Source organism: Rousettus aegyptiacus, unplaced genomic scaffold, assembly GCF_014176215.1.
Source record: "Rousettus aegyptiacus isolate mRouAeg1 unplaced genomic scaffold, mRouAeg1.p scaffold_m13_p_15, whole genome shotgun sequence".
Classification (NCBI taxonomy): Eukaryota; Metazoa; Chordata; class Mammalia; order Chiroptera; family Pteropodidae; genus Rousettus; species Rousettus aegyptiacus.
Genome location: NW_023416290.1, coordinates 51,415,566 through 51,443,302, shown reverse-complemented (window position 1 = coordinate 51,443,302; position 27,737 = coordinate 51,415,566). Strand labels below are relative to the sequence as shown.

The following is a 27,737-nucleotide window of genomic DNA, read 5'->3' as shown; positions in this document are numbered from 1 at the left end:
TTTTTAGACATATAAAAGAATTATTCTGAGACAGTGCCCATATGCTTCACTAGATTCCCAAATGGGTCCAAGGTACAAAGACAAGACTAAGAACCCCTGGATTAGGGCTTAGCATTATTAGAGGGGCCTTTTTGGTAGACTTTATGTGGATTATTTTTTAACCCAGGTTATTACTTTATCTGTATGGCTGAGTGATGTAGAAGACTTATATTCACCAAATTTCAAAATATTAGAGTGAAATGGCATCCTTAGAACTTGAGAAGGTTCAGTTTAGGACAAATAAAGGAAGTCAGGCTTCTCATTGCAGCTCCTATAGTGGAAGAACTTATTACAAAAGATCAAAAATAGAGCTTCAAAAAAGACACCTATACTACATGAACAACTAATCATTAATGGGTTACTTTGGGGGGTATTTTGAGGTGGGCATACAGAAGGTTTCCTAACAGTCCTGAAAAGTCTCTTGTGCCTCCATCAAGGGTGACATTGCTCTCAGCCGTGGAACCAGTCCGAGCCACCCTTAAACTTTTCTGCAGGACATTGTAGTCCTCCAGTGAAAACCTGTCACCTTGATGTTTGCCTCCTTACCATCAATTTGACATGCTTTCCTGTTCTACCCATTTTTTCTCTTGCTTGTTCACAGGTTGGGCAGATGCAGATTCTGAGGCAACAGATTGCCAATGAATTAAATTATTCTTGTCGGTTTGACTCCAAACATCTGGCAGCCGCCCTGGAGAATCTCAATAAGTAAGTGCCAGGTTTTGAGAGAGCCATCTGTGGGCCTGCGTTGTTCATTATCAGTTTCCTTAATATCTACTGTTTTATGTTCTTTGTGGGTAAGAAAGCTCTCAGAATTTATAAGTTTCCTTCCCAGGGATAATTAAATCTGTCTTCAGAAGCCTCTTTATTGTCCCTTGGTGTGTGTGTATGTGTGTGTCTTTTTTCTTAAGGGATTCATTTATTTGGCCAACATACGTTGATCTCTTAATATACACCAGACTCCATATTTGTTGTAAGGATACAGTAAATAATACATATACAAAGTCTATGTTAACAACTATTTATGTTATCAGTAAGCCTTCTGGTCAACAGTAGGCTGTCAGTATTTAAGTTTTAGGGGAGCCAAAAATTATATGCAGATTTTTGATTTCAAGGGGGGTTGGCGGTCCTAACCCCTCATGTTGTTCAGAGGTCAACTGTATTTCAAAACCCGCACCTGACTTTCCACAGGACCGATTGCTAATCCCGAGCATAGTTAGAAGTGTGTTAATTCCTAGGAGTGGGTCTGGACAAACATCCCAGAGGGCAAGCCTGTCTTCCCCAACACCAGCAGCTTGCTCTCGTTTCAGGGCTCCTATGTAACAATAGATAATCCGTGCTTCTCAGTCGCTAAACCAGTGCTTTCGACAAAGTAGGTATTGAAAACGGTTGAGTCAGCTCATAAAAATTGAATGGTGAAAGCATTTGATTTGGGTTAACTCCGAAAGATAATTTTAGGTTAAATTTTCCACTTCTCATCAATCACAGGCATGGAAATTGAGAATTGGAAGGATCAAGAGTTGGCAGGTTCTTCTTCCTCTGTTTCTTTTACAAATGAGGAAACTGAAGCTCTGAAAGAGGACATCATAACCCGTATTAACTTGTATAAATTCAGTTCATCTGTAATGTTTATCACTTTTTTCCTCCATTTAGAGCTCTCTTGGCAGATATTGAAGCCCACTATCAAGACCCTTCGCTTCCTTACCCTAAAGAAGATAACACGCTCTTATATGAAATCACAGCCTATCTGGAGGCAGCCGGCATCCACAACCCACTGAATAAGGTCAATGATTAAAATGGGTGGTGGCGTGGTGGGAGGCAGCGTGGTAGAAAAGACGCTTTGGCCCAGGTGGAAGATTCCCGTGCTAAAGTACTGGGAGAACCTAGATGCATATCCCGGAGCCTCCTTTCACTCGACTACCCGCCCTTTCTGAGCTCCGTTTCCCTCTCGTAAGATGAGGGTGTGATCACATTTCCCTGCCTGACTCGGCCGTGGGAATCAGACGTGTTTGTCAGGGCTCCTTAAAACCCGATAAGTGCTCTGTGTGTATGAAATTAGTTTTAGGTTCGTCTGGGATTTGATGCTTGAACTGCAACTAAATGGTCACATTGATCCTTCTTGCCCCAAAGATACTTCCCTGCGTGGCTGACAGTAATCACAGTGATAATCTAGGGCTACAAACTCTTTTCTGCCAGTCTGATTTCCAGACAACTCTGAGCACTGGAAGTTTGTTCACAGGTTGGTGCCAGACTTCATTTGCTGGCAAAACCTGTTCCTGACTGTTTCTATTCCTGTGAATATTTGTGTTTGGATACAGATTCTGATGACTTTGATTATAAGCCGTTACTCTGGACCACATGTAACCTTTTTAAAATCTATAAGATGTGAAATTCTAAAATCGCTATGATCCCCTGGCTTTTTGAATGAAAGATCCTGAACCTAAATAGCAGCTCACATTTTTTGAGCACTTTCCACATGCCAAACGCTGTGCTAACCTGGCTGTGGGTGATCTTGCCTAATCTCACAGCAGCTCTGAAATGCCCCACGGTTCCTCACTAGTGAGCTGCCTTCTGAGCAGAGCCTGTTTCCAGCCAGAATGGTAGCCTGCCTCCCAGCCTGGCCAGGGAGAGAGGCGGCTGGGTTCGCCCTACTTTCTGCCCTGTGAACTGGGAGGGAGACTGTTCTGTGCCATTGCCCAAGAGAAAGCAAATGACGAAGGAGACACCTGCTCACTTTCCGTTAAACACTGCCACTTGCTGCTATGTGGAGCTCTCTTCCTTTCTTTCTACTTTTTTCTCTTTCCCTCCTTCCCAGCCTCCCTCCAACTGCTCTTCCCTCTAAGCTTTGCCTCAACTACTGTATTTTGCTTTCCATCCCATTCTGGCTCATCGCCCTTTCTTCTCTCCTTAATGACACTCAAAGGATTGTGTGGAAGGGGGACCAAGTAACTACTGATCTCTTAGCAAAATTGTTCCCTTCCCAGAGGGCTGATTGTTATAGAGGTATTTATATTGGGGGGGGGGGGGGGTTGGAATTGGCGGTGTTCCATAAAACTCTAAAGGTAGCAAATTAGTGGAACCATCCTAGTTGTAGATAGTCTGAAGAGATAATTAAGGTAAAATGGGAGCTCTCCATTCGAAAATCTGTTCTGCAGCATTGTGCAATGTGACAAAACCACCCATTCTTCTACCTTTCTCTTTCCAGATATACATAACGACAAAGCGCTTACCCTACTTCCCAATTGTCAACTTTCTATTTTTGATTGCCCAGCTGCCAAAACTTCAGTACAACAAAAACCTAGGTATTGTATAACATTTATTCTTTGCAATAAGTAAAAAAACAATAGATTAATATCTAACCAAACAGCTCTTTTTGTAGAATGCTATGTCACATATGAGATCTTTCTTCAGTTAAGTGCATGTTTATAAAGTCCACGTCTTTGGGCCTCTGAATAAGATGCCACATCATAAAATATAGACAGTAGATTTAATACTGTAGTCTGCTTTTTAATTTCCAGTAGTTAATCATCCAGCTGTTTTCTTTAATGTTTAGGCAGCTGATTGTGGTGTGAAAGAAAATTCTTTGGTTAATGTCCTATTCTTTCAACAAGTATCATGTTCCTACTGTGTATCTAGAACGGCAGTGTGAAGAATAACAAATAGTTAGAAGAGAAGACTAAAACAGGAATATTTAGTACTTTAAGATATGTGCGATTACCTGTGAAAGCATTCTAAATGAAAGTAGATACCAAAGGCTTTCAGTAGATTTGTCTTACCAGGGATATAACCCTAATTTTTTTTTTTTCCATTGATCACTTTATCCTGAACCTTTTTATAATCACAATTCTATTAGATTCCCAAGTACTTCCTCTGTCTTTAAACTTTGTATCCAAGCAGTTTTTTTCACATCACTGTAGAGTTTAATTTACTGTAAGTATCTGTAAGAGCTTTTCAGTGAAGGTACCCACATTATCTTTCACCCAGAGATTGAAGTATTTCCCTTCCTGTTTTATCCGCTTTTTTAGGGTAAGGAGGATGTGGCGTCTCTTGAAGGTTTTGAGCATATCATTCAAAAATATTTCTCGCTTCCGACGCACCTCCCACACAGTCCTGGTTCTGCCACAGAACACGGAACGTCGTGTGCCCAGCGAATACTTGCTGGAGGAGGGAAGGAACGAACGTGTTTGCATTCTGGCTTCACCGCCTGTCACTCACGTAACCGTGGCCAAGTGACTTAACCTCTCAAGCCAGTCGGATTGTTTCAATACTTAACACAGTACCTAGCACAGAGCAAGTGCTCGACTGATTCTAAATCCTTTCCTGGCTTTCGGTCAAAATCAATGTCAAGAACCATCCTAAGATGAATTTAGCATTCATCGTAAAATTCAGAGATTCACGTTCCCCCTCTCTCGTCTCTGCGTTATTACTAAATAAGAATATATGATCTTTTTTAATGATGAACTGTCCATACATAAAGATACCTTGTTTTCATTAAAGACTGTTTGTTCACTGGTCCCATTCTTAGGTAACATTTCCTTCATGGTATGTTGGTTGAGGTCAGGCACCTTCATTGTACAACTGCTTATGGGAAGCATCTCACTATTCTATGGAATTTTCCGATCTTTAAACAAACCAAACAAAACCTTTAAGTGTCCTAGAAATGTATCTATACCCGACTGCAGTTTTTTTCATGAATTGGACTGATGTGTTAATTTGGGAATCAAATTAAAAAAAAAAAAATAGGACTGAGGAAGGAACTTCAGCATGTTCGTGTACCCCAAAAACATTTATATAACCTTGTGAGCATTGTTCTCAAGACTCATCTAAGAAAACATGCCTGCCTTGGTCTGTCTTTTAAGAAAGGTCTCTTTGGGGCTTCATGCATAGAGGATGCTTTTATTCTAAACATCACCTTTGCATCTGTCTGGAAAGGACTCCGTGTTCCGAGTACTGCTTGTGCCTTCTACAGTGAGCATTAAGTAATGTCTGATCGCAGTGAGAGATTTCCACACACCAGTGTCTGGCAGTGTCAGCCCTATGAATTTTAACCATTCTAATGGATATGTGTATTATGGTATCTCGCTGTAGTTTTAATTTTCCTTTCCCTGATGATTAATGATGTTGAGCACTTTTGCATGTGCATTTTGGCCACTTTATATCTTTCTTTGTTAAGTGGTCGTCTAAGTCTTTGCTTGTTTTTAAATTGAGTTGATTGCGCTCTTATCACTGAGTTGTAGGAGTTATTTATATATTGTGAATATGAATCCTTTGTTAGATGAATCCCGAATCTTTTCTCACAAACTGTGACTTATATATTCGTTTTCTTAACTGATGACTCTAATGAGCAGAAGTTTTTAATGCTGATGATGTCCAATTTATCTTTTTTTTCCTTCATAATTAGTCCTTTCTGAGTCCTAAGAGCTCTTTACATACCCCAAGGTCACAAAGATATTCTCTTATATTTTGGTCTAAAAGGTTTTTAGTTTTAGCTTTTACATTGAGGTCTGTGGTCCATTTCAAATTACTTCCTATCTACAGTATGAAGTGGGGGGTCAGAGGTCATTTTCCCCATTAAGGATATCCAATTTCATCACTATTTATTGAAAAGATTTCTTTCACTCCATTAAGTTGTTTGGATTTTCATGGAAATTCAATTGATCATATAAGGGCGGGACTATTTCTGGATTTTCTTTTCTGTTCAGTAATCTATTTATCTACCCTTATGGCAATACTGTCTTGATTACTGTAACTTTATAATAATTCTTGAAATCAGGCAATATGAGCCTTCCAACTTTGTTCTTCTTCAACATTGTGTTTCCTCCTGAAGACTCTAAGCTCTATTTCCTGTTCACTGTGCAGCCGTCCAGTCAGAAGGTCAAGGTCCAGATTTAGACAGAAATCCTCAGTGAGAAGTTCAGCTTTGGCACTCAGTGACTCACTTCACTAATTTCCTTCTTCCACCGACTCGACTTCTGCAGATTCTTTTCTTGTATAACATGCAACATCATCTTTAAAAAGACTTAGTAGCATTTGGTCCAGCATTTTAATTGTTTTCATTTAAGAGAGCAGTCGAGGGTGTCTAACATGCATGCTGCCATTAACAGAAGTCAGTTCTGTGTCATTTTTATTTTCTCATTTGCATTTATCGATACTTTTAAAATTTTCTACACTAGCACACATTAATTGTATAATCCCAAAGAAGCACTGATGGTAATTATAAAACTTAGTGATCATTTTATTGTATTTACTCCTTCAGACCACTAGAAGCTTCCATCAATCCCGAGCCACATTCAGAATGCAGTCCAGAGTTGTCATCCCCTCCAAATAGTGATGACATGGGCCCTAGTCATGCTGACATCCATGAACATTGATACCGAATGAGCATGGCCAAAGGCAGGCACCTCACTCAGTGCCGCAATTGGCCATTTGTCATCCCTTGCAGGAATGGTCTGCCGGAAGCCTGCCGACCCTGTGGACTGGCCACCGCTCGTCCTGGGACTGCTCACCCTGCTGAAGCAGTTTCACGCCCGGTACACGGAGCAGTTCCTGGCGCTGATCGGCCAGTTCATCCGCTCCACAGTGGAGCAGTGTACGAGGTACAGAAGGACAGGCGGGAAGATGTGAATTGCTGTTACACGCTGGGCTGTGAACCCTGCATGCCACGCTCCTCTTCTCACCTCCCTGGCAGAGGCGCAGGCTGGCTGCTGACCCTGCTCTGCAGAGCAAGTCAGCGCACAGTGCCTGGTTCGGAGAGGTTCAGGTGGTTCAGGAGAGGTCAGGCATCTTCATTGTACAACTGCTTATGGGAAGCATCTCACTATTCCATGGAATTTTCCGATCTTTAAACAAACCAAACACGCTGCCCCCACGCACACTCGCGATGGTTTTCCGTGCGTGAGTCAGACCATGATTAGCACTCGGCGTGGGGAAGAAGGTGTAGGCCTGTCCCTCTGCCGGCTGGGGTGTTGCTCCCAAGCCTTAGCGAGCTCTGTGCTCGGCTGGGGCCACGGCCTGGGGACGGCCACACCCTGCACTTGGCCAGAAGTCAGTGTCGGAGTTCTGAGTTCCTGTATGGAATGGAACTAGGCACACCGGAGTTACTCTTTGATACAAAGCTTGTAAACCTTTCATTCTTTTTATCTCAAATATGGCTTTTCTGGAATAGAAAATATAAGTTATTTGCATGAGCTGCTGGGTCCAATCTTGTACTGTAACCCTACAGGGCCAGCCCGGTTAACTAATTGGCCGTCATGTTGCACATTCAAAATTTGGATGATTACCACTTGGTTACTTTTATCAGTGTAACTGAAAGATGAATTAATGACAGTGATCTTCCCTGTTCTACAAAGCACTGCTGATCAGATGCGATTTCAGAGGCCATTTCATTTACCTCCCTCCTGGGGCATGCACCAGCTCTGGGCGTCTGTGGCAGGTTGTCACCAGTCTCTGCTGGGACACTCCTGTCGTGAGGCACTCATTACCTCTCAGGACAGTGCGGCGTGCAGGCAGAGTGGTCCTCATCACTGGAATGTGGCTGCTCACGGGGAATGCAGACTTCGTCCCATCCCTCTGAGAACGTCACCCAGCGGGCTTCTTCTGTCCTTTGAAACTGCGCAGAGTTAGCGCGGTCCCCTTCCTTCGCGGCGTCACTTCACGTCGTTAATGTCAGCTCTTGCTTCAGGTCTTCCTTTGGGTCAGCCCTTTCCGCCTCCTCCTGATGTACTGCGGTTCAGAGGCCGCTCACCACGTTGGTGGGCCAGTTTGCTACTGGCCATCTCAAAATGTGATTTCCCAAACCTGGACCCGGATTCCAAATGCAGCGCTAGCCTTGGCGGGTGGCGGCGGGGAGGGGTGGTCACGCCCCTCCATCCTGGGTCCTCTGTGGAGCACAGCGCAGCCGAGATTGGAGTGCTCAGTTCCTTACCTCCGATGTACACCAGTGACTCACGGTGGTTGTGCATTCTTTTCAAATCCTGCCATCTTTTCCCCATAAACCTCCATCAGGCCAGTTTGTCCGCATCTTAGTAAACTGGACAACAAACACCGGGTATTTTCCTAGGACATTTGGCCAGCCTAGCTTCAAAAAACAGATTTTTCTTAACAATTAAAAAATAGAAGAGAGCCCAGAAGGATGAGGAAGTTTCAAAAATGAAATTGTAACCATCACAAAATGAGCTTAATTGCAAAGGAAAGCAGTAAGCCCCCAAAACCTCATTCATCTGGCCCCGGGCTACGGGGAGAGGCGGCCAAGGATTCCAGTCCGGCTGGCACGAGGGCGGTCATTTCCAGTCACCACCACTCATGGGCACCCCGAACCTTAGTTCCCCAGCTGTCAAGAGTCGGCAGGCCCTTCCTCCCCTGGTTGTTCTTCGCTCATGACTGGAAAGGCTTAAGCATGGCTCTGCGCCAGCGTGTTACCGGCAGCCCTGAGAGGTCGTCAGGGAGCGGGAGTCGAGCTGCAGCTCGGGGTTTCTGATTGGGCAAAGTAAAGTGACGGTGGGAACCCAAAATGCACGTAGATGCCTTCCCTTCCCTTGCCCCAAGCAGAGCAAATGTAAATAAAGCCCTGGCCAGACACCGAAAGGTTGAGAGCAGTGAGAACTTTTCCGGGTACCATTACCCTTAAACCTTTTCAAAAGGAAAAAGTCTTCAGAGAAATACATCGGTAATCCAGTTCCATAAAATTCGTTCTTAATTATAAAATGCCAATCTGTACATAAATTGGAAATAGCTTTAACCCCTCAAAACTCCTTTCGATAAAAACAAGAAAGAATGCAAGCTCTGTAAGAAGACTATCGTGTACTTTCCTGCATTCTCAACTCTAGAGAGTGGTTGGCAGTATAGTAGTATGAATGAAAACATGAGTCGGATCCATATGGAAAATTATAAGATGCCATTATTTATTTGGTACCTTCAAATATATAGTAATGGTCCAGGTGCAATCCAGGGTGCCAGAGACAGAACAATGATGACATGACCCAGGCCCTCAGGAGACCAGCATCAAAATGACTAAAAATTTAAGAGGCTTGGAGGAAGATACTAAGTATACTGAGAGCATAAGAAAAAGCTGTCTGCTCATAGGTGTCAGGAAGGACTTCATGTAGGAGGAAGCGCCCAAGCCGGGACTGGAAAGATGTCTAGAAGTTTACTTTCAAATATGCATGCAGAGCAAATGTAGCCACGGAGACTGGAGGGCGCGGGAACATGTGGTTTGTTTGGGAACCTGCCAGTCTTTGAAGAATGAAGTGCCAACGGTGGGTACAGAGAGAAATTGGTCTAGACAGACAGCAGGGGCTATGTTGGAAGGTCCGTGTAAACCACAGAGGTTTAGATTTTATTCTCTAGGCTACGTTCTGAAGATATGTGAGCAGGATGATGACTTGCTGCGAATCAAGAGATTCGTTTATTCTTTGACTTCATTTTGTCCTCTGTTTGTTGAGTCTTTCGGTGTTCACTACGTGGAGGACACTCACTGGTGCACACTGTTCTCTGTGGCAGCCAGAAGATCCCCGAAATGCCTGCGGACGTCGTGGGCGCCCTTCTGTTCCTGGAGGATTACGTTCGGTACACAAAGCTGCCCAGGAGGGTAGGTGATAAGGAACGATGTTACTGCCCTTTTCATAAAAAGACTGATATTAATAGTGGCCGCGGACTCATTAGGGGTGAGGTCCAGTGGCTCATTCACAGTGGATGCCTCTCCCCTCGCTCTGCCCACAGTTCTAAGATGTCCCCCTTGCTCCACCATGAAGGGCTTTGCAAGAAGACAGTTTAGTACGACTTACTCCTCTCACTCTCTACCATACCTTCCCCTGTCAGCCACTCACCCAGTTCAGGAGTTAAAGACAGGAGAGTTCCTTAAGGGGCCAGGGTAGAGAAATAGGCAAGTGTGAGTGGTTCTGTCCCCTGCACCATAAGCTGGTTAAGTTTATGCCACTGCTAAAGTTATATTTGACAGCTGTTTCCAAAAATGACAGACTATTTTTTATCTTTTAAGAAATTCTTTCCTTTTCCTTTCTTACTAGTAATTCTACTGTGAGAAGTTTTAGCTCAAAAGTGGAGAGCTCGAGATTTAAAAAGAGATTTTCAATAAACACTGATGATACCTTTATAATCAGAAAAACGTTAAACACTGCTCTTAAAAAATACCAGTTTCCAGCACCTGGAGAGTACCTACCACCACATTCCACTACCCTTAGGGCCTCCCCTAAGAACAGCTAAAAATGGGAGCCTTGTTGGGCCTTTCTCCTCCTCCTGCTCTTGGTCACTTGCCAGATGATGTTTTTGCCAAGCCATTACCTCTTAGTACTTCCTGGCAGATTAAAGTGCCTTTAAGAGCCAAGGAGCTCACATTTGGAGGTGGGGTGGGGGGAGGGCCCCTGGGCAGCACCCCTCAGACATTAGCCGTTGAAAGGAATTAGACACCAGGGTGATTCTAGAATGCCAGGAACAGAGGGCCTGGAACAGAGGCGGTGGTCTCAAGGAGGGGCCGGCCGCCCCTTGACTCCAGCGCTTCCCAGTGATTCACCTTGCCCTGAAGGATTTATCTTCCTTTCCTTAGTTTTCATATGGAAAATCTTGGACTTGTTCTGAATGACAACAGTATGAATAATTTTACTCCTTTGATTTTTTTCAGGTTGCTGAAGCGCACGTGCCTAATTTCATTTTTGATGAATTCAGAACCATCCTGTAACGTTTTTTTCTACTTCTTTCAACGAAAGTATTGTCCTTAAGTCTTCCCGCCATCACTGAAATGAATCGAGAGATGAAACGCAACCACTCACGTAACTGCATGTTTTCCTTTTGTTGTGGGAAACATCAGGCGTTTTGAGTCAGATGCATCTCTCATGGAACTAGGTCAGAGAATTAATGTTTAAATCATGGCATTATATATTTTAGTTTTATCATGTAGAAGCAGAACACATTTTGTACCGCTTCTTATAAATGCTGAATATAATTGTTAAGTATAAATCCATTTAGTTTTGTGTTCTAAAGAACTATTTGTGTAACTCCAGATTTTCAGTAGAATAGTAATTGCCAGTACCCAAAGTTATACTTCTGCTTATGGTTCGAAAATCATGTATTCACTGCAAAAAAAAAAAAAAACGTCGTCTGGAAGGTGAGAGATGAATCTGGCAGGTTCTGTGGACACACCCACTGCAGACCGACAGGCACGTGCTGATAGCCAGACTAGTAGCACAGACCACGGACGTTTCTTGGTGTCTGAGGTTCACCATCCTCCTCCAGTCTCAGGGGTCCCCAGCATCCTTTCTGTGGGGCTCCCTCTCTTCAGCTGCGCTGGCCACCTTTTTCGTCCTTCCTCAGCATCCCACGCCTGCCCTTGTCCCAAGTCCCCACACCATAATGCTGACCATAAGCCTCTCCTCCACCGCTACCTCCCACTCTTTTTTTTTTTTTTTGGTAACAGCTTAACCATTAGCTTTTAACTCCCCCTCCCCAAATCCTGTCACTTCTGCATAAAAATTACCCCAAAAAGGGCACTGTCATCCTATTGTGGCAGCTGGAAAAGATCAATAAAGATGTTTTAGACCTGACCCTGACTTTATAGCTCACTTAGTCTTCCTCTGGAGAGGAGAAAAACAAGTTAAAAAAAAAAAAATGAAATGTGCTTGACAGTCATTTAGCAAATTGCAGGGAAAGAAGCGTTGATTTGTTATCAGGAGGCAAAATCTGAGTCCTGTTGAGTCCTGGTTCTGCCACCAGCTAAACTTTGTCAGCCTACTGACATCCTCAGTGAAACCAGCGCCCCATGATTTCTTAAGCTCCTTTATTTCCTGATTTTATGACCAGTTATCTCTTTTGTCAGAATGCCTCGAATTCTAAAATACTGACAGAAAAAAGTGACCTTACAGGTTTTGTATTTTTCACCACCATAGTAGGAAAAGTTTTAAAAGGCATCTAGTCAGCAGAGGGGAGCAAGAGCGTCACAGCCTCACCTGGGAGGCAGATTTTTAGGCCAGTCGTTGCCTGGCAAGTAAGGAGCTTTAAATGTCACCCACTGGGAGGCTGGTGCATGGGAAGCAGCTAGTAGCCCAGTAGCCATCCAACCTCTACATCTCATAATGTGTTGTTTTCCATTTGTAATTGACAGTAACTACATGCAACGAGTTCTCTGTGAAAATGGTCTCCCAAAGAAATTCGGCTGCTAAACAGGCCAGATCTAAGAAAGTGAGTTTTTAAACAGAAAATAGAACTTGGGGATAAATGAAAGGGTATCTCATGACCAAGAGAATGAAATTGTCCACCAGACCTTGCGCTTTAAAACAAGGCGAAGTGATAGATATATGCCACTGATTGGACTAGTGGTTCAGCCTGTGAAAAATTTCCCAACTAAAAGAACTTTCGAAAGTTTAAAAGGAGAAATTTTTTATTATAAAAGCTTTACAAGTCATTTAACCTTAATCAGACTCTGAAGTCGTTAATAGTTCAGGTTATATTTTACTGTTCTGATTTCAGGGGTAGCAGGTTAGTGATATTTGGGGATTTACTGAAGTCTCATGAGTCCCTTCTGAATGTCTGTAATTTCTTCAAATAAACTGTAAACTCAGTAAGATCTAATTGATTTTAAGGCATTATGCCAGGTATTACAAATGCTTAACTTATTCATTCACGCTGTCTCTTGAAATAATCCTAGACTGGCTTGTTAATGTTACACAGTGGAACTTGCCAGCCCTTGATTGCTTCCTGTAAGAAAGTGATATTTTCAAAGAACTCAGAAAAGAACTTTATCAAAACACCTCACTGGATAGATGAGGAAAATTAGGTCCAGAGACATTAAGGCGACTTTCCCAGCTGCAGAGTCATTTGACAGACAGGCGTCCCCGCACTCCACGCCCCGCTGTCACGAAGCTGTGTGAAGAAGTCCACGGCAAGAAGCAGGAAGACGTGAGGGTTCGGTCGTCATTTTATTTGTGTGTCCCACAATAATCCCGAATATCAACTTCAAAAGAAAAACTGTTCTCAGTATTAGCACTATTTTATGGTAACAATCATTTCTTTTAAATAGTCTATCTTATTTGACTCTTCATTTTAAATCACAAGTTAAAAGTATATATTTACATGTTTACATACAAATTACTTCAAAAACAAATTATTCCCAATCTTGGTCCAAGAGTTTCCACTTTAGGACAGGTACAGTACTATGCTGTGTAAATCCTCTTCCAACAGTGTTTAAGACTTGGCGACTTCCAAATATTCATTCGCAAGTGGTTCCCCTTTAAGTTGAATGAACACAGTACTTTATTTCTGAGTAAATTAGGGGAAATATCACAGAACATGCTTTGTACAATGCAGCACCACTTCTGACAATGGCTCGGGGTTTCGTAATCCAAGGTTCCGATTCAAAGCAAAGATACATGGCGTACAATGCAATGGTAAAAAAGTGTCTAATTAAAGACGCAGGTTTAGGAGACAGTCTGCGATAGAAAAAAACAAAGAAACGAATGGGTAAGGCCCAGAAATTCAAATTTACTATATAAAGTTTAATCATGTATCATCTATAAAGCGAAACACATTCTCCGTTTTAGAGGATTTCATAAGCTTGTGTCTACATGCTAAATTTGATGTCAGAACAAATTTCTAGAAAATATTTTTACAAGCAACTACTTAGAATATACCCCTTGCCAGAGAAGCAGCTAACTCCTCTTAGTGTAGTTTACACCAGTCGTAGGTTTTGAGCTGTTTTCTTTCACTGATCTTGAGACCCAGTACAAAGTCCCCGAATGGCCTGGTCTATTGGAGTCTAGGTTTTACCAAACAGTACAGTACTGACATTCAGATGGATGAGAAGACTTAACGTTTATAACATCAAAATTATTACTGAGTTTCCTGAATCCCTGCACTTCTGATCACATTCATTTTTAAATACAAATTTCTCAACCATCCATGGCCCCTAAAGATCAGATCATGTGGATAAACCCATAGGCAAAAAAGTTAGCTTCTATTTTAATTAAGGGTTTTAGCCTCACCTACGACCAACTTCTAGTCAACACCATTTCCCAGAAGGAAAACAAAGGACTAAATGTTCCCTTTTTCCATTTCTCTGGGTTTCCTTCCTATTTGGACACTAATGGATAATAAAATGACAAAATACATAAGGAAGAAAGATTGGCAGTAATTCATAAACTGAACAATTCTAAAAAACATCTGTACAATCTGTTTCCTTTGCATTGTCAAAACAACTTACACAGAAAGCAGCCCGACAGGACCCTGAAGACACACTCCGCCAACTTTTAAATACAGCATACAGGCTTTTCTTAGTTGCCGTAAAGAATCTAAGATAAAATTTTAAGGTTATTCTCAAAATATTTGTACACTTACGTTAGGGTGCTAATGATATATATGAAAAAAAAAAACCCTTTACTGATAATTTTTTAAAAATTTAGCCCTGGAATTTCCAAGATTTCTTTTAAATCCCACAATCAACATTACGGAAGTAATATAAGTATGAATAAGCTTTTTTCTGTTAGTAAATCACTACCCCAAAAATGTAGGTCCCAGAAGCTAGAGTTATTTAAACAATTTCCTTGATTACGTTGTAAATTCATTAAGTGATGTCAAATAGTTTATAAACTCTTTTTGTTATAAAATCACAATTCTGGAAACCAAATTCCCTGTCTAGATGCCCAACCCATATCTTTGAGCAGTAAATTATCAAGTAAAAAGTACAGCTGTGAACAGTAAAAAATAATGCATAGATTTTTTTACCCTTCTCAAAATTATTCTTTAACATCTCACAACATAGTATAATCAACCAATAATCTATTTTAATAGTTTAGAATTAATGTTCTTTTCAGATAGGCCTAGATTTTTCTTTTATAACAGATAAAAAACGATGCGAGAGGTAAATCTGTACTCCAATACAGCTCCTTCACCCTCCTATCTTTTGAAACTTTTTTTGTTGTTTGGTTGGCAAATGCCAATTAATAATTTAAGAAACTCAAGAACTAAAAGGAGCTTAGAAAACTCAAAACTTAGTTCTTTTTCTTACTTGCCCAACCAGCCATTTTAACTTCCTTGCCAATTCACACACAAAAAAAAATTTTGGCAAATCACAATTCATGAGTTGTTTTTTCTCTTAGTGAAAACGATAGTTATACAGAGGCTATAGAAGGCAGTTTGTACTGTATCATCCTTTGTCATCAAATCACCAAACCACAGATCGCTAGGGCCTCAGCCAGGTCATAGAAATAGTTTTTTTTTTGTAAATATCTGGCATAATGGGATGTGAGTCATGACTATTCTTAAAAACCTAAAGATCTAGTTTCATTAACCTACCATGAATGGACTTGTACACAGCTGCAGCTGGGGGGCGACACAGTCACCTCCCCTCCCTGTCTAACGCTGCTGCTGCTAAGTCATGCTTTCCTTAGTGTGCAGACTGACCCCCACCTCTCTGCACCGAATGCAGACACAGAAGCTAAAGCATGGGAATATTTCCAGTGAGCACAGACTTTACCAGGGGACAAAATGTGAACGTGATCTGAAGGTCATATTCATTTTATAAAATGCTACTAGGAAAAGAAAATGACACTTGTTCAGGAAGAAGATGAACAACCATACTGCCTTTTAACACCTGACCAGAAAGGTCATCGCAATCTTACACATTTGGAAACATGCATGATCTGATTTAGACCACGGGAATTAAAAATAACGATACATTATTGAGACACTGAGTTTAAGGTCACTTCTAAGGGAAGAAAACAGCCTTGCCTAACACAGATATACAATGATTAGAAGCTAAAAATTTTGCTCAAGGATGGAGTTAAAAAGGACCACCAACTTAAGAGTCAGCAAACTCAGGAAACATTTCTATTTCCAGCCTAATCACTAACTTTTTTGTAATGAAGTTCTGGTTCCCGTGCTAAAAATTTGCAATTCGATATTTATTAAAAATATCTATACTTACCATCTGTTGCTGAAAATAATTCATAAAGAGCCTGAGCAAGGATATTCACAACAAAGCTATAAGACCTTTTTCTTGTCCAATAGAATGATTTTTTGGCCTAAAAAAAGAAAAAAAACTATATGATGAGAAAAAAAAGCACCAACTGATGTGTATAGTCCATGTACAAGCAGTTATGCCTTATGCTTATCATTTACAAAAAAAAAAAAAATCTCCCAAGCAATGAGTTGTGTGACCCTGATGCTACATTTAAAATCACTATAAGCAAAGTGGTCCATGCAATCCAGTGTTACATAATTTTCAAATTCAGAAATTTAGAAATCCTATGACTGACAGGTTACAAGTCAGGTTCTTTAAGCCTGAGTAAGACAGCCTAAAAACCATTGTCAGGAGTCAGGCTCTTAAGTACAGACCTCTCCATCAAAGCCCCAGTCCTCGTAGGCCCCACAAAGAAATCTATTTTGAGACATTTTTATCAAAAAATAATTTAATACCTCACCTGCAAAATAGCTGCATCATCATAAAGATCTGGGATAGACTTTAGCAATTTTCTCCATATTTTTATATCATTAAAAGCAACACTCATTCCTCCTCCAGTAAGAGGATGCCTCATGTTATATGCATCTCCCAGAAGAAGAACACCTATAAAGAGAGAACTCAGATTACGCTACCCGAGGAAAAAGAAGACAGATGTCCACACAAAAACTTGTACACAGAAGCATTGTTTATAATAACCAAAAGCTGGAACAACTCAAATGTCTATCAACTGATGAGTGGATAATCGAAATGTAATATATTCACACGTGGAATATGATTTGGCTGTAATAGCAAACGAGGCGAATAAAGGCCTGATACATGCTACAACATGGATGAACCGCAAAGGACCCAATTACAAAGGTTCACATATTGCATGAATCCACTTATAAGAAATGTTCAGAAGAGGTAAATCTATAGATAAAAAGTAGATTACTGGTTGCCTGGGGCTGGGGGTTGGGAGAAAATGAGTGGCTGCTAATGGGTACAGGTTTCTTTTTAAGGTGATAAAAAAATTTTTAAACTTGATTGTAGTGATGGTTGCGTATACCTGAGTATACTAAAAACTAATGAGTTGTATACTTTAAATGGGTGAACTGTATGATTTGTGAGTTATCGCTGTAGAGCTATTATAAAAAAACCTTTTCAATGAATTTCATTGTCTATAGGATTAAAACTAAACGTTAAATAAATCTCTTACCTTTCTATCACTCTTATGCTTATCTTATACTCTAGCCATAGGAAACTGCTTGAGTTCAAAGTGTCACCATTTCTCTGCCTTCCAAGGTCACTGCAGGTGTCATTCAGTCTGTTTAGACGCCCCTGTCTCACTGTCCACATAATGAACCCCCGCTCATTCTCCATGCCCCAACTCCAGCTTTATTTCCTGAGCACTATCTTCTCCATTCTCGTTCCAGGTCACAAGCTCCCCTCCCTGCCTCGTACACCCACTTCATAGTGAATCTGTAATACCCCGAGTGGGTTTTTATTACAGCATTTATCAAAGGTGTTCCAAAATTATCTGTTTATATCCCTCACTAAAAAATTGCCTTCTCTAGATCAAGGACGACATTTAACTGTTATATCCCCAACGACTAGCACAGTGACTTATATATGCTCATTATTAATAACTAAAGATATTGTAAAACTAATGTCGGTATTAGTAATGCATTAATCCAGCAATATAAATTTAGTTGTGTATAGGTCATTTGGAATATTGAATTTGAATATTTGGAATACCCCTCACACAATAAGTCCAATAAAATAATACCTCGTTTGTTTACTGGTGAAGAAGGAAGGAAGCTTGCAGGCATGGACCGCAAACGAGAATTCTGAGTGGCTTCTAGGAATGGTTCTTTCAAGTGATCTGTAATAAATCCCACCCCACCCAAGAAATGGTTTATTACATTTCAATTTCCAATGATCATATTTTCTTATCAAGTATAAGCAAATACCTACTACCCATCTGTTATGGTTGTTATACATATCCCTTGCGATAAATCAAAAACTATTTATTGACAAAATTATTTATTAAGCGCCTAGTTATCCATGCTAAGGAAGGAATCTAAGAGAAAACCAATGTAAATAGACATACATCTGAATGAATGAAAAACTAGATGAAGAGTGAAGCAAATTCAGATCACATGAGAGGGAGAAAACCAACCACCTCTCTTCCAAATGTTAAATGACAGCTATCACATTTAACAATTTATTGTCACCACCATATTCTGTTAATATCAGATGACATCTACTACCAATTCACAAATAGCAGGAAGGTATGTACACTAGAAAAAGGATAAGATGTAGAGAACTCTACCTATCTGAGCCTCCGTTTCCTCATCTATAAAATGAAATGGTTGAATTAGCTCATCCCTAGGTACTTTCCAGTCTTAAAGTTTTGTGCTTCTACTTGCATAGAAAATTAACCTTCTTTTCATAAAGTTCCCAGTGTAATGTGGAGATACAGATCTGGAGCATAATGCCTATGTTGAAACCATTCTATTCCTGCAAGTGGCAGAATTTCAATAACCTCATATTAATATAAATCTAGAAATCATTTCCCCCCCAATATATCAGAGTAGTCTGTCCTGATTAACCTCTGGATTGGAAAAAACAATCTACGGTAAAAGAAAAAATGCTAAAAAAAAAAAAAAAAAAAAAAGTCAGGTAATTGACTATCCTTTTCCTAAACACAATTCATTTTTCCATTTGAAAGCTTCAAAAATGGTTTAACTGCTTGAAAATATACTAAAATGTTGAAAATGTCATTAAAAATATAAGTTGGTCCATGTAGAACTTCATTTCACTTTATTTGTTAATATTCTGTTGGCAAATGAAGTACTTTCACTTTCAAAGAAATAACCTGAAAAAAACAATAAACAAAATGTACTTATACCAAGCATAGTTTTCCATTACTATAATTGGCAAGCAAGGTTTCCATTTTACCTAGTCTTAATAATTTTTACATTTCTTTCTTATTTAGATCTTCTCATTCAAAAAAGAAAAAAAAACATAAAGTTTATGTTTTTACAAAGATGGCTGAAATCTCACTAAGACTTTCTGTGTTTCAACTCAAAACTAAAATGATCTCGCACACTCCTTACAGCTCTCACGCGCTGAGAACAGGAAGGTATGAGCCAGACGGGCCTGGGTTCAGCCCTGGCCCTGCCACTTTGAATCATGGTTCCCTCATCCGTAAAATGGGGATGGATAATGATAATGCCTATGTCACAGGGTGGTTGTATAGATTAAATGAAATTACGTTTGTAAAACACCTTTTATATGGTAAACATTCAATTAATGGTAGCTATCATTACCACAAAACCAAGCATAAAAGTAATTCAGTATAAGAACTATTTCAAGAATTCAGACCTTAGATTGCTATCCACACTTTTAAAAATATTAAAATTTTGTCAATAATTATTCTGAAAACTGCTTTAATTATTGATATGAAAAAATATACTGAAACTTTTTTTTAATTTGGAGATTTTTCTATGTGCTAGTTTAAATAAATAGTCCAGCTCTAGTGTATCTGATTACTGGATGCATTTTTCACCTGCCAGTCTTATCTCTGGCCTATTTTAGACACAGCGTCAGTGAGAACTAGAGATAGAGAACTTTTAAGCGAGCTTTGCTTTCAAACTGTAGATTACAATGGGAGTGAAATCCTATTACTTACCAGGTAATTGTGGGTGAATTTTTTCAACCAGGTATTCTTTTAAATTCCTTGGCAATTCTCCTCGAATGGCAGTAAGTACTCGAGTTTCATTAGATGAAATGTTGTAGACGAGAAGCGTACCTGAATCAGCTACAATAATTTCAGCATGATTCGCTTTAAACTGTGGTACATCCTAGAAAAAAATAAAATATTTTAGTAATTTTCAAATTTCAAGTTGCTTTTCATTTTTCAACAATTAATCCTATAGTACCTTCATAACAAAGCCAACAAAATGAGATGAAACAGAAACTTTACTGGAGGTGAGATTTTTCCTGAACTTGGAAAAAAGTCCGTCCGCAACAACAGTCAATGGAGCACGGAGTTCCTACAACGAAGATAAAGAATACTCAGCTACATGGGTAGAAATACACGGTAAAAGGACCACCCTTTTACAATGTGCGTGAGTGGATTAAATATATCGGCAGATAACAACATTAAAGAGAGTATTTGAAGATAATGCTATTGAAAAAGCTGTTATGTGGGCTTAAGTTTACACATGACCAGTCTTCGGAGCACATCCTCTGAGTCCCTGAGATGACCTTCCTTCCAGGCTCAGCCACCCAAATCACCTGAGATTAAGCTACACTTTGATAAAAAACAAAAACAAAAACAAAACAGGGAAAACAACTACAAAGCAAGCATGGCTCACAGAATACTGAATCTCATCACGAATTCAAAGGACTCACCAGATGCTTTAATTCTAGGGCTAACTTCACAAAGTGCTTTAGATTAGTGGTTAGGGCTTAGAAGAACTTTATGCACATGGATGGATGTACATAGTTACATTGCCTTGCACTCGTCCTCATTTGAGAACAATTTCTAGGAGGTGGTGACCCTATAGAACAGCCCAGATGAACCAACAGATTCGCCTTTGACTCTTTCTCTTTGACTAGACCACATGAGCAACCAGCTACTGGGAACTATTGTATTCTGCTGTTTTCCCAGAGAGTCTCTTACTTTTGCCTTTCTGATTTAAATAGTTCTTTATTTTATCCTAATCAACTCTTTATGTTGAATCCTTCCTTTTTTCGCCTTCTAATTCCCCTCTGCTTCTCCACGAGTTCATATTTTTTATTTCAGTTTTTAATACTGTTAGAGCAGTGGTGTTTGTTTACAAAGTTAAAACTATAGCATTCCAAAGCGCTCTGAAGAGCAGTGTTCCAATCGGAAATCTATCCTGTTGCATAGAGCTTAGAAAAAACTCAGTCCATTTGCTGGATAATAATTTGGTAAGCCTACTTTTTTAAAGGAGTAGGAGAAAAAGAAAGGGGAAAATCTCTTAGGAAAAGCTAACGTTTGCCACGTCTCACCTTGACATTTCCCGTTTCTCTGTCCCTGTACTGAACTCCAACCACAGCATCACCTTCTTCTAGTAACTGAAGCACAATGCCCTCAATGAACTTTGCACTAAAAGAGAAACAGAAATAAATTCTACAGTATAGCACACTTGAGCAATTTAGATAAGGAATCATAAGTTCCTTATCTTATATCTCCAGTTTACCCACATAAACAGAACACGCATGGGGGTGCACGCACATGTACAGAAAAGGGTCTGGAATGACAAAAAGCAAAAACACTACAAGTTTTAGAATTATGTGTGGTTTTTATTTTATAATTTCTTAAAATTGAATATATGTTACTAATGTAATGATTTAAAAAGTATTTTTAAATTAACGGATTTTTATCTTAATTCATTAAAAAAACACATGGCAGAAAAACTTTACATACCCACGCCAATTCACACTTAGATGGGAAAACAGAATTAAAGTTTATCTGCCAATTATTCAGAGTAATTACTTCTAGTCAGAAGGATAATGGGTAATTTTTAGAATCTTCTTTATATTTTGGGGTATTTTTCCATTTTTCTACACTAAACATTATTCTACGTCCATAGATAGGAAATCCTTTCAGTCCTAAGGATAAGTCCCCTTCTTCATTTGCTTTGTCAACACTTAAGCCTATGCCAATGACATAAGGGTTCTCATATTTAAAACTTCCTCAATTATAGTATTTAAAGACTAGAGGCAAATAAAAGTTAATACTTAAGAGAAGCCAGTCCTGTTAGACTAGGTCCTTCGTAAGAATGGAACAGGAATTTCTCCTTGACAGCCTCTGTCCTGACTTTTAAAAGGCAGTATCTTAGCCACAAACCCCATCTCCCAAATGGGCACACATGGGACTTACACCCTAGTTATAACAACTATGTCTTCTAAATTCTAGCCACATAAAAAGTCACACAATTTATTTAGTCAAAAAAAATTCTCAATAGTTCCTTGTCATTCCAATAAAAATATTCTATATAATGTTTTCAACAAAGGTACTGAAAAGATCTAACACTTCTAACTTCGGGTTTATTTTAGTACAAGACCTATGGTCTAGCTCATACCCAAACACTTATGAAAATTTATAAAATGGTATTTGTACAAAGGCCAAGTTTAAATATGTTCATTCTTTAACATCATATATTTGAAGCCGTAGTCTTACTTGGGCTCTGCCATGGCTGCTTTCCGGAGATTCATGATGAATTTTCCATGATGGAAAACCCTCCCAGTCTGTACTTGATTGTTTTCTGATAGAGGGTAAGGAATATGAATATTTGATTTGCTTTCCTGATCATGAATCAAGTAGCCATGTGAAACCTGGGCATCAATACCTTCCACTGCATCTGCAAAACAATTCAGTCCAAAAACAAATTAATTTAGTTGAGATGCCCAGAGTTACACTAGGCACCAAGAGGACGTGGAGGCATGAAAGAGTCTCTGTCTTCCAAACACTATGATACCATGTGGAGAAAAATATTAAGACCCCAATAATAATGGACAGGAAGTATATGGATGATTCACATTAAACCATATAGAAACACTTAACAAATAAAGGAAAATGTTCAAAAGTGGATTTAAAAAAGAGTCAACAAAATAAAATTAAAACAATAAGATTCCAAATCTATCAAAACTGCTGGTGAGATTGAATAAAACTGATAAATGTATATATTATTTGTCAGGCTATAAACTAATAACATTTTCGAAAGTAACTGAAGCAATAATTACCAAGAACCACAAATAAGTTAGCATCCTTTGATCTAATAATCTTAGTCTTGGAAATTCAACTAAGAAACTCACCCTAAAGATATGATTTTTAAGTTTTAATAAATTTTAAAGTTATACACAAGAATAGATTCACTCTAATGTTATCTCTAATAAAGAAACACTGAAAATAACCTAAGTGTTAATCTGAGTTAGAAAGGTAAAGTATATTATAAAGTATTAATTGAGAAAATGCTTTGCATACGCTTACAATTATAATGAAAAAATGGTTAACAGTAGTAGAAATATGTTTACATTAAGTGAAAAAGTTGACTTTAGCAGGTGTGTTATCCCAGACTATGTTTCAATACATTAAAATATAATGTATTAAGTACATTAAAATAATTTCATTTCTGATGAAAGAAAAACTTTTAGTACATGCCTATGTTAAGATCGAACTAAATTCATTTCCAGTTATGCTTTTTAATTACACTTAAGGTGCCTTTTTAAAATAGAAATGGAATACCTTTATACCAGTGACAGGACAGTCTTAAAGTGAACAGTACTTGTTCATACCACATAACTCCTAAAACTCAATATGAACCTACCTTCAAGACCAAGGTCTTTAAGGGTATTAAAACCACCTGGCTGCAGAAATTCTCCAAGTATCCTGTCAGGCTCTTTTAAATCTCTCTCAATTACCATCACCTTTCTTCCATCTCTGGCGAGCACTGCTGCCAAAGCAGAGCCAAGTACACCAGATCCCACAATGATAACTTCTGGATCGTTCTGAGAAGATATTGATGTAGAGGCAGCTGCTTCTGTTAAGGTGGTTTCTGAAATATTGGTTCCTTTTTCGCACTATTTAAAAAAAAAGGGAATTATGAATCCACATTTGTTATCCTTAAATCATACTACTGCTAAAGACACACTGGACTTTGGCATCTTGGGCAAAAGCTACACCCTAAACATTATCGAACGAAATAAACCACTGTTTTTAAATCTAAATTATAAAAACCAATGATATCAAAATGCTAATAAAAATGTATAATAAAATCTCAATAAAATGAAATGTATATTCCTTTTCCAAGTATGGTATTTAGAAAATGTGATACAAACATATTTCGAAATCCACACCAGGCCAAAGATAAAAAGGGTGTATAAGGGGCTTCAAAGACTTACTATAGGGAAAATTCTATCGTTAGTTACTCAATTCTTCAAATATCTACTGAACATCTACTAGATGCAAATCACATACAACTTCCGACTTCAAGTTGCAAACTATTCAGCATCTTTATTTTCTCCATGTGGATCATCTGGAAAATCTAAATCTAAAATCACTTTTACATGACAAAAAGATCATCAGATTCTGGCTACTCATCTACTAGTTGAGAATTATTTAACTCAGCAAAATTGCAAAAGAACAAAATAACTCATTCTGTTCCTTGGGACTTGACCTGTTCATAATTTTAGTCCTTAATATATAAAAACATTTATAATTTACCTTCCTTTTCCCCAATCTGATACTCTATGAGAGCCTGGCCAATGATGTCTAGTTGGTCCTCTGAATAAGGACAAACACTAAGCCTATCACTAATTCATTGGGCTTACAATAAAAATTTTAACTTTAATCATAAGATGAAAAAGTCCTGTTTTGAGAGATTTATGCCCATTGAAAATAACTATTTTGGGTTTTTTGGAATGAGCAATTCACTGCCATAATTAGCATGGGGGGGCATATATTCACAAATATGAATATATTTCAGATACAGAAGTGCAAAGAACCATCTTCCTTGAGTTCTCTGACCCTAATGATTAAGAGAAGACTAAATACCATTTTGAAGGGGTTTTAAATAAGAGATCTCAAGAAAAAAAAAAGGGGGGGGGGCTAAATCCTAAAATCCTTTACAAAGGATTCTTATACTTACCCAGCCTTCCTTTATTTCTGTAATAGACTTGTCCTTTCCATTTTTTATAATTCTCTTAAAGAAATCACCTTTTCGTCCTTCACCAAGAGGAGAAAGTCAACAGTCTTTCTTCCTATCGGTACAGTATTTCTTAATAGCCAGAATAACTGACTGTATTTAAATTATTATTCTGAGAACAACATAAGCTTTGGTCATCTTAGCTATTTTTTATTAGTTTGCATTCTGAAGTTTTCCCTGTGAAACACATACACACCATCCTGGAAAGGGAAATCTAGGAAGTCAAGTCTTCCAGAGCCTGGCCAGGACATAAAGCACTAATGGGAAACAGTACCCCATACAGTCTAACAACTTTCTACTTTCTAAGAAATGGGCAGAAAGCCTGAGGCCTTCACAAAGTGGAACCAATATTGACTGTTGCTAACCCAATGCTCCCCAAGATCTGTCCATGTGGCACGATGGACTGGTCAGTGCTCAGGGACCCTGAAGAAAATTATCTCAGATAACAAGTGAAGACTGCAAACAGAATGAATTTGCCTATCCCTCATTCCCATTCCTCCAGCCCACACCCACCATAACACTGAACTCAGGCAGCACTACTCAAAAGGCTCCTGACAGAGCCTACCTTAAGACTAACACTAACAGCTATTATTTATTACACAGTTAGGGGTCAGGCATTTTGCAAACATTCAATCATTTAATTCTCTAACTACCAGCAAGGCTGCTGCCATCTCCACCGAAACAGAAGGGATAACTGATTCTTAAAGAAACCAAGCAATTGGCCAAAGGCCTCACATCCAAATGTGGTGGAGCAAAACTTCTACCAAGTCCCTTCTGTAAACCTTGCTAATCTGTACTTCGGACAGAGTAAAATGACGTTGACCCGGAACCCTGAAAGAGTACATTGCTTTGAAGGCCACTCACCCTAACTCCGAGTCACCATCGACCCTCACTTGGTCTACAGCTGGAGTCCCTTCCCTTATAGCCTTGCTTCCCTTCCTGTCCCCCTACAATCCATGCACCGAACAGCAATTGGAATTTCTTTTTTTTTTTTTAAGTAAAAAGCGAATATTGTTACTCCTATGCTTAAAACCCTCCAGTACACTTAGGAAAAAGTCTAAATACCCATGGCCAAAAGGCCCTTTAATGTTCCAGCCTCCATAGCCTCTCCTCCCCCATCTCATACCACTGTCCTCTGCTGTTTTTGCAAGGATCATAATAGCTTCACATGTATTTGAAGACCCAGCCTTTGGGTAGATGAATGCACTGTAGACGTGTACTCAGATTATTCACCTGACCAGGACATTGCTGCACTGATTTACTCCAGGCTCCACTAATGTGGGTAGAGGAGGGCGTTTTGCCCCTGGTTTTAAAATGCTGAGCATTTTTACGCAGCCAGTTTTGCAAACTGCTCGGTCAGTTTCCTTCCCCAGCCAGCTGATACTTCCAGACAGGGGACTTAGCAGCAGCAGGTGTCTTCATCCCAGGTACACATACCATTCTTTGTACTTGGGATCCAAATGACATTTTTTTTTTTTTCCCCATCACAGAAAGTGACAGTCCTTCTTCAAAATGAAATTCCAACATTTCATTTCACCTTTCAGAATCAAATCACTATTCATAATCAAATCAAGTTAATTTAGCTGTGGCTCAGCGAAGGCTAATGTTTTCAAATCATTCTTAAGAGTGTCAAGAACAGTCAAAAGCTTTTAAAAACCCCAACTAAATGAGAATCCATACACCAGAGTACCTAAGCTGCTGCCTTTTGTCCTTGAAAGGAGATTTACATTTGAATGACCCCAATCCTAATTTTAAAATAAGACATTCATCATTTGCCCACTTTGAATTCAACCTACCCTCCGAGAGAGCTGCTCCTTATTTTCTGTTCCCGTGGGGGATTTGGCCCAGAAGAAGCCAATGAAAGGCAAAGCTGACAGAATATCCGAGAAGACCGCGAAGTGGGATCCACTCTGCTGGCGTCCCGGGAGGGCCCCGCTTCGGTAGCGATAGCGGTAGGAGAGCACCAGGCCCAGCGAAAGAAAGACCAGCAAGCACAAGAGCTCTTTGTTGGCCAAGGTGACGAAGTCGCCGCATTTCTTATAAAAATAGGTGAAAGTGGCAATGCCAAGAAAAGTCCACATGGTTCAAGGCCTCCTTTGGTAGCACCGGTTGATGCTGAGATCTTGTTCTCCTTGTAGGGTTTTGGTGATCGAAGGTTCTCCCCAAAATGTGTTCCCAAAAGAGACACGGAGAACCGGCCCAACGTCCCGTAAACACCGGCACAGGATCGCAATTCAAATCAGACTTAGAAAATCATAAAAAAAGTTAGTATAAAAGTATCTGAAAGGGTGGAGGTTGTAAAAGACGTAAAAAGCAGTATTTAAAAATCACCTGTTCCAACAGTTAGACTCTCTCCTCTTTCGGGCAATCCATTTCTTTCACTTTTTTTTTTAGATGGGGTTTTCCTGGGCGCTGTCACGGGTGATGTTTTTAATTCTGATGTTGGCTCGTCGTGCTGTAAAACTGTTCTCTCTCACCAGCATCAGGTGTCCTCGGAGGAGAATGAGGTGGGTGGGGGTTAGGGAATCAAAGAACTATCTCGGTTCTGCGACTAATGCCGCCTCTCCTCTTCCGATAGGGCTTCTGGGGCAAGCGCGGAGTCAAAATCCTCTCCCCGAGGGACCGCCAGGTACGCAGACCACGGTCCAGGGGGAAATTGCCGGGCTACCTTCTCCCCCCAAAGAGGGACTTGGTTTCAAGGCTGCGGCGCAAAGACAGGGAAGCAAATCCCCCACCTCGAGACGTTCTCCTTGGCAGCGGATCCCGTTTTGCCAGCTCCGAACCTTCCGGTCCGCGACCTCTTTTCCCCGCGGTGGACGGAGGTCTCCAGTGAGCTCCCCCAGAGGGCGGTGGCGGCGGCTCCCTACGGCGTTTCGGGCAGCATCGCCTGCACGGCGTTTCCGTAGTAACCAGAGTAACTGCCGCGCGCCCTTCACCAGTCTCCGGGCAGCACGCGCCTCAGAGCCGGGAGCTCTCGGCCCACGCTAGACAGCAGGGGGCGTGGCTACCGAGAGCGAGCC

General features: G+C 40.0%; 2 protein-coding genes across 5 annotated transcripts in view; one reads left to right on the top strand and one right to left on the bottom strand.

Annotated features, from left to right (window-relative positions):
• The window catches only part of WASHC5 (WASH complex subunit 5), a 53,635-nt gene extending 41,035 nt beyond the window's left edge, over positions 1-12,600 (top strand). For 3 of the 4 annotated variants that reach the window (XM_016166422.2, XM_016166423.2, XM_036233021.1), the window contains 6 exons: positions 641-744; positions 1,690-1,819; positions 3,242-3,338; positions 6,479-6,632; positions 9,477-9,622; positions 10,670-12,600. In XM_016166422.2, the coding sequence (XP_016021908.1) occupies positions 641-744; positions 1,690-1,819; positions 3,242-3,338; positions 6,479-6,632; positions 9,477-9,622; positions 10,670-10,677 (639 nt within the window). In that variant the 3' untranslated portion in view covers positions 10,678-12,600. The remainder of the gene's footprint in view (positions 1-640; positions 745-1,689; positions 1,820-3,241; positions 3,339-6,478; positions 6,633-9,476; positions 9,623-10,669) is intronic. The other variant, XM_016166425.2, reaches the window with a different exon arrangement.
• A 351-nt stretch (positions 12,601-12,951) lies between these two features.
• On the bottom strand, positions 12,952-27,698 carry SQLE (squalene epoxidase). Its single transcript, XM_016166427.2, has 12 exons — positions 27,049-27,698; positions 26,514-26,961; positions 23,341-23,593; positions 22,194-22,374; positions 21,020-21,116; positions 19,921-20,034; positions 19,671-19,842; positions 17,763-17,858; positions 16,458-16,600; positions 15,962-16,058; positions 14,240-14,327; positions 12,952-13,469 (listed from the first exon to the last, which is right to left on the bottom strand). Exons 2-12 carry the CDS (start codon positions 26,796-26,798, stop codon positions 13,271-13,273), a joined length of 1,725 nt encoding a protein of 574 aa, XP_016021913.2. The 5' UTR covers positions 26,799-26,961; positions 27,049-27,698; the 3' UTR covers positions 12,952-13,270.
• Between the last annotated feature and the right edge of the window lie 39 nt (positions 27,699-27,737).

Bases quoted from the DNA above. Each gene is read 5' to 3' on its own strand.
- SQLE (XM_016166427.2), bottom strand. From the start codon at position 26,798: ATGTGGACTTTTCTTGGCATTGCCACTTTCACCTATTTTTATAAGAAA. The intron at 20,035-21,019 runs GTGAGACGTGGC...TCTTCGTTGTAG, and splicing joins GAGAAACGGGAAATGTCAAG to GAACTCCGTGCTCCATTGAC. The intron at 16,059-16,457 runs GTGAGGTATTAA...TTCTTTTTTTAG, and splicing joins ATGATGCAGCTATTTTGCAG to GCCAAAAAATCATTCTATTG.